Raw genomic sequence first — 6001 nt, 5'->3', positions numbered from 1 at the left:
GTGAGAGGCTGCTGAAAAGACTTCGGGTTGTTGTGAGTGGTTTGGACTGCAGTCCAGAGTGATGGTTTCTTTTTGATTGCTCTTTCCTGGGGCTGAAGGAGGATCTACTCTTGGTGGGTTATACCAGCCTGGCTGGTGAAGACCCACCTGCAGATCCCAGGGCCAGGCCCTGGGACATGTGGGTGGGAGTTGCTTTCCACCCCTGTCTGTCACTAGAGCTCAGAGCCAGGACCTGTCTGACGTCTTGAGAACATCAGCAATCCACAGCTGAGCAGAGTCACGCTGGCTGCCCAGAGAAGCAGCTATGGCCTTTCTTTCCTCAGCCCCTGCTCCACCCAGCAGGTGAGGGAAAGTTTCCATGGGCTGTCAGGTTGCTGCATGCACACTTTTAAACTGTTCCTCCCATCTTTATGGCCAGGAACATCTTACCAGTGAGTTGGATCAAAAATAATTCTGTTTCCTGGGTTCAGTGACACCAGACAGCCACGTCCCTTTGCATGGTGGCATCCCATCATGTAGTCATGGCTGGGACTTTGCTACCAAATCTTCATCCTTCAAAATACAGCTTTTATGGACTATCCTATCTTTTCTCAGTGCACTTCAAGTTTTATGTAATGTTCAGGGTCACGTTAGATCAGAAAAGCCAAGGGGAAACACCAAGTCCTGGAGGCCCTCAGCCATCAGCCTGGCTCCTCTGGTCAGTTGGAGCTGGACAGAGATGTTGGCCAGGGCTCTGGGAGGAAAAAGGTGCCCCACTTTATATCATAGCTTTTACTTTTGGCCCTGACTGGGTCACGCTGAAAGAGAGTGAAGTCCTGTCTTACTGTGGGGGCTCTCCTGAGGAATGGGAGCAGCAGGACAGGAGGAAGGTGCTGAGGTGAGGTGATTCTGCCTGGTCATGGTGAGAGGGGCTGAGGTGGTATGTGATGATCATGGGGTGTGGGGTGTTCAGCTCTCTGGGTTTCCTTCTCTTGTTGGCTCCTCCACTCAAGCTGCAGGAGAAGCTGCTTCTTGGCTCTGCTGCCAACAGGGAGGGTTGGATTTGGGGTCCATGAGACCTCCTGCAGCATCTCCTTTCCACCCTATGTTTCTGAACCCACCTCCTGCACTGAGGTTGGATGAGCTGAGAGGGTGCAGAGGACCCCCTGTGGCACATCTGGAGACTTCAGTGCCCTCCTTGCCTGGGCTGGGTTTGAGCATCTAGCACTGGAGACCACCTCTTCCAACAGGGCCTGGTGCCAAAGCCAGCTTCATACCATAGTCCCTGTGTAACAGCAGAGCTGTTGATGGGCAACGCTGCTAGAGCTGTGCAGCCACCTACCAACTCTGTGCCTCACTGGAGACTTCAGTGCCCTCCTTGCCTGGGCTGGGTTTGAGCATCTAGCACTGGAGACCACCTCTTCCAACAGGGCCTGGTGCCAAAGCCAGCTTCATACCATAGTCCCTGTGTAACAGCAGAGCTGTTGATGGGCAACGCTGCTAGAGCTGTGCAGCCACCTACCAACTCTGTGCCTCAGTTTCCCCTCCCAGGCTGCTCAGTGTGAGCCTCTAGAAAGGAACAGATTCTTGCATGGGTTCCTAAAGTAGCTGAGAAATGTGGCCTCAAGCCCTACTGAGGTGGTGGCACATGCCACCTTGCTGTGTGACAGCTGTGCAAGGGGGATGGTGCAGTTTCTCTCCCAGGCTTTCAGGTCATGGTTCACTGGAGAGCTTGAGGTGTGCATGGACAAGTGTGGTTCTGGTCTGGCACTGGCAGTGTGGGCAGGATATGGGCACCCTGTGTTGGAGGATCATGGGGTACCAGTAGTGTCCCCCACTCAGCCAGTGTCCCACCCCACTGGCAGAGCCCATGGCCCTGCTGGGGCAGCTCAGCAGATTTTCACACCTGGTCTCCTGTGGAGGCTGTGGAGGAACGATGGGCATTTGGGAGAGATGGAGATGCCCAGGGACTGTCACTATGCCAAGTGCCCACTGGGCCCAGACCTGTCCTGTTTCCCCCCAAATATTGGGTTTCTGTGGTGCTGGGGGTTTCTCCCTGAGGAGACACAGGGTGTGCATGGACAGCATGTCCACGAGCCAGCCCCCATGCTGGCACATCGCCAGCCACTATGGCATTGCCTGGCCATGGTGTCACTGGCACGTTCCCAGCAGTGGCTGGAGGGCACCAATGCCATTAGACCATGTGCTGCCATCCCAGCCCTGCCATCCTGCCCTCCTGGCACTGCCCTCCCGGCACTGCCATCCTGCCCTCCCAGCCCTGCCATCCTGGCACTGCCATCCTGCCCTCCCAGCCCTGCCATCCTGCCCTCCTGGCACTGCCACCCCAGCCCTGCCCTCCTGCCATCCCATCCCAGCCCTGCCCACCCGCCAGCCGAGCAAAGCCAGCATGTCCCAGCAGTGAGGCCCATTAGAAACGAACTGTTCCTACTGCGGGATTTTATTTGCACACTTGAGTGGAGTGGACACCAAAAGGCTTTGCTAATGCTTCATGGGCTGCTAATTTCCTCTCTGACCTGCATTGTGTGCGGGTGACCCCAGCCCCAATGAATGCCAAAGGCCGACACCGGCCGGGCAGGGGTGACAATGGGGCCTCTGTGAGCTCCGGGCAGGCTCCTGTTGGGAGCTGGAGAACAGGGGGAATTTGTGTGGCTCTCAAAAGCTCTGGGTGGCACAATAAGGGAGGCCTCGGGGTCTCCCAGGAAGACAGAGGCGGCCCAGGGAAGCCGGGCTGGGGGAGGCGGGAGGGAGGATGGTTTCCTTTGTGAAAAGCTTTCTTTAGAAAGGAAGGTTTTTCTCAATGCCCCCTTAGACGACCCAATCGGGGCCTGGCAGATGGATATCACAGGCATGCTGCTTATTCATGGCAGGCTGCAGCTTTGAGCCGTCTCCCCCTCCTTCCCCCAGCCTTTTATTCATTTTAAGGCTAATTTGTTTTGTTAATGTTTTCTTGCCCTCCCCCTCTCTCCTGTGCAGATTGTGACTCATACTGCAAAGCCTCTAAGGGGAAACTGAAGATCAACATGAAGAAGTACTGTAAGAAAGACTATGGTGAGTCTCCCCTTTGCTCCCCATCCCCAAAGGGATGTGGAACCAGAGCATCTCCCTCCCTGGGTACCCCCACGGCCCCCAGCCCTGGGACAGGTTGCTGGCTGTGGCTGGGGCCAGGCAGCCCTGGTGCCAGGGTGTTTGCAAGTTTGGGATATAGATTTTGCTGGGTTCCACTGGGATCTCAGTGAAGCAGCAATGAGATTACCTGGAAAATAGGGGTCTTGCTGCAGATGCTGAGACCCCCAAAGCAGGGCCCAAGGTGTCCTTATCCCATGGTGTTCTCCAGGTTATCGTGACACCATGTCCTGCTTCTTCTCATTGGGCTGTTTCTGTGCCGTGGCTTTTTAAAAATCGTGCTTGGCTATGAGGACAAGCAGCAGCACTTCCTCCTCATTCAGTTGCTTCACCCGTTCAACCTCCAGGCAGTTTTGGGGGATGGGTGCTGCAGCCCTGGGACAGGTCGGGAAGGCTGCAGGATCTTGTTGACAACTGAGGATCAGGGCACCCTCCCATACACCAGATTTTTAATGTAGGACAATCCCCATGGGATCACCAGTGGATGATTGCTGGGATGGGGAGGGATGGCTCTGCTTCAGTCCCACCAGCCCTGCCAACACTGTTGGGATGAGCCAGTTATTGGGAATGGGATTGACCTGGAAAAATCAGATAGAGCTGGTTAAATACAGGCATTGTGTGCCAGGGGTTGTGTAGAAATGCTTCTAAACCTGTGTAAGGGCTGGAAATTATCTCACCTCCCCATAGACTGTATGGGGTGGGGGGGCAAAGTGTCTACAGGAGGGGCTGAACACGAGCCTTTGGGTTCCACCCAGGGCTCGGAACGGGCTGTGCTGGGCCAAGCCTGGCTTTGAGCTCAGCCTTCCAATGTGTGAACAACCAGGGAATTACAAGGTCCTGTAGAGCCGAGTTTAGCATCTGGTGGGGCTGGAGCTGTCCCAGTGTCTGCCAGCCCTTCCCCATCACAGCAGAAGAATATATAATATATGTATATGCATGCATATGTATGTATCTGTGTATATGTGTCTGCGTGTATATATATGGGGTTTTTTCACCAGACGTTCAAGGGAAAAAATAAACCACCCCATCTGCATCAAAGCATCCAGGAGTGGAGATACCTCCTCCCTCCTTCAAACACACTCACAGCAGCAGCTCAGCATGTCTGGGAAGTGTTTGCAAGAGCAGAACGAATTCCCATTTAACAGCCCTTCCCCAAACAAGGGGCTTCCTGGCAGGGCTGGCTAAGGATGCTCCAGGCTGGCATTGTGCTCCAGAGCCTCCCTGGGAGCCTGGGGAAAGGAGGAGAGCTTGGAGGCAAATGTTTTATTTGCATTCCCATTTATTCTTCAATTACCCACGTGGCAAAATGATCGTGGAGAGCATCCCTAGGCAAGAAGCTGCCGAGGCTGGGGCCATGGTCACCATCCTGTGCAGCTGATCCAGGGTCTGGCCGCACTCACAGGAGCTGCTGGGTGTTCATCAGATGCTGGAAAGGTCCAAAAATGCCTTTTCCCCTAGAGAAAGGTGTTATATTGCATATGAGGAAATCACTGCTAGAACATCATATTAACAGGAGCGGGGCTGAGTACCATGCAGGTTTCTCATGGGTGGATTCTCTGCTGGCTAATTAGACACAAATGCTTTTCCCACATGTGGCATGAGCATTTTCCCAGTTGGCTTCTCCAGCATCTCCTAAGGGCTGAGCTCAGGCCGAGCCATTTCCTCTCTGAAAGGGGAGAAAGCAGCCACTTGACTGCGGGAAACTTGGACCCGTCAAGATCCAAATTGGGGTTTGGAGGATGGTAGGGAGGAACAAAAGGTACGAGCAGCCCTCTGGAAGCATTTCCCAGCTGAGCAGTGTTATCTTTTTCCGTGGCTCTTGGGGCAAGGATTGATGTTTGGGTGGTGGCAGCACGGGGGCTTTGCTGGAGGGCTGCCCCCAGCATGGTTTTGCTCCGTGGCTTCTCCAGTCCTATCAGGAGATGTTTCATGGGGATTCATTTGGTTTGTTCAAAGCTGTACCATGGGCTCACAGGCCTCACCAGCCCCTGGGGAGATGAAGAGCTCTCTGGGACAGGAGATACCCTGGAGCAATGAATAGGGATGTTGGAAAGAGCTTTTCTTTTATCTTTTATCACACAGCAGCACCACTTCTGCAGAGGCACAAGTGAGCCAAAGCCTCTTGTCGAGGCTGGTTAGGGATGAGTGGGCACAGGCTGGCCCAGCATGGGACCTGGGGTGCTCCCTCCTGGTCCAAGAGGGTCCCCAACAAGCCCCACAGCCCCGAACTGCAGCAAATTTCCTTTTTCAGTGGCAAAGCATCCCAGCAAGGCAGCAGGGTAAGCGATGCCACAGCACAGCCCAAGCTCCCAGCGGGGCCACGGAGAGAAGAAAAGGTTGAAAAGGTGCCGGGAGGATAATACAGACTTCGGGACTGACACCCCAGCAGGAAGCCAATTAGGAGGCTCTTTTCCTCACCCTTACACCGGCATCGCTGGGCTGAATGTCCTAAAAGGCCTTAATTAGCTTGAACCAAGTTCCTTCTCCCTCAGGCTCAATCGGTCAGCTATCATCCTCCCCGCTCCTCAATGAGGCTTTTTAGCTCCCAGTTTTATTCAGCCATTCAAAGGGGATATTTTCCCTTATTTATTTTTCCTATCTGTTTGTTTTTGTTGGGTTTGTGAGTCGTGTTTTGCTTCCCCCTCTCCCCTTTATTAAATTGGGCTCTTTCCCGCAGGATGGGGGTTTGGTGCAAATATTTGGAGCGATGCAGGACAGGGAAAGGCAGGCTGGGAGATTTTAGGATCAGGGTGGGCAAGGAGGTGTGTGTGGGGCAGTGATGGGCAAGAATAGGAGCAGGAAAGCTTTTTTCTGGGTTTATTTTGGCTGCATGGTGGAGAGCAGGGGCTGTTTGGCTCCTAGAAATCTGGGGCAGGGA

At 54.1% G+C, this 6001-nt stretch overlaps 1 protein-coding gene across 1 annotated transcript in view; it reads left to right on the top strand.

The window, feature by feature from the left end:
- The window catches only part of NTN1 (netrin 1), a 121257-nt gene that overhangs the window by 107959 nt on the left and 7297 nt on the right, over nt 1-6001 (top strand). Inside the window, exon 7 of the mRNA XM_010008270.1 lies at nt 2974-3048. Coding sequence (XP_010006572.1) covers nt 2974-3048 — 75 coding nt within the window. The remainder of the gene's footprint in view (nt 1-2973; nt 3049-6001) is intronic.

This window comes from Chaetura pelagica, unplaced genomic scaffold (genome assembly GCF_000747805.2).
Source record: "Chaetura pelagica isolate M959 unplaced genomic scaffold, ChaPel_1.0 scaffold471, whole genome shotgun sequence".
Lineage (NCBI taxonomy): Eukaryota > Metazoa > Chordata > Aves > Apodiformes > Apodidae > Chaetura > Chaetura pelagica.
The sequence above is the reverse complement of the archived record's forward strand: the minus strand, read 5'-3'. Positions and strand labels throughout refer to the sequence as shown.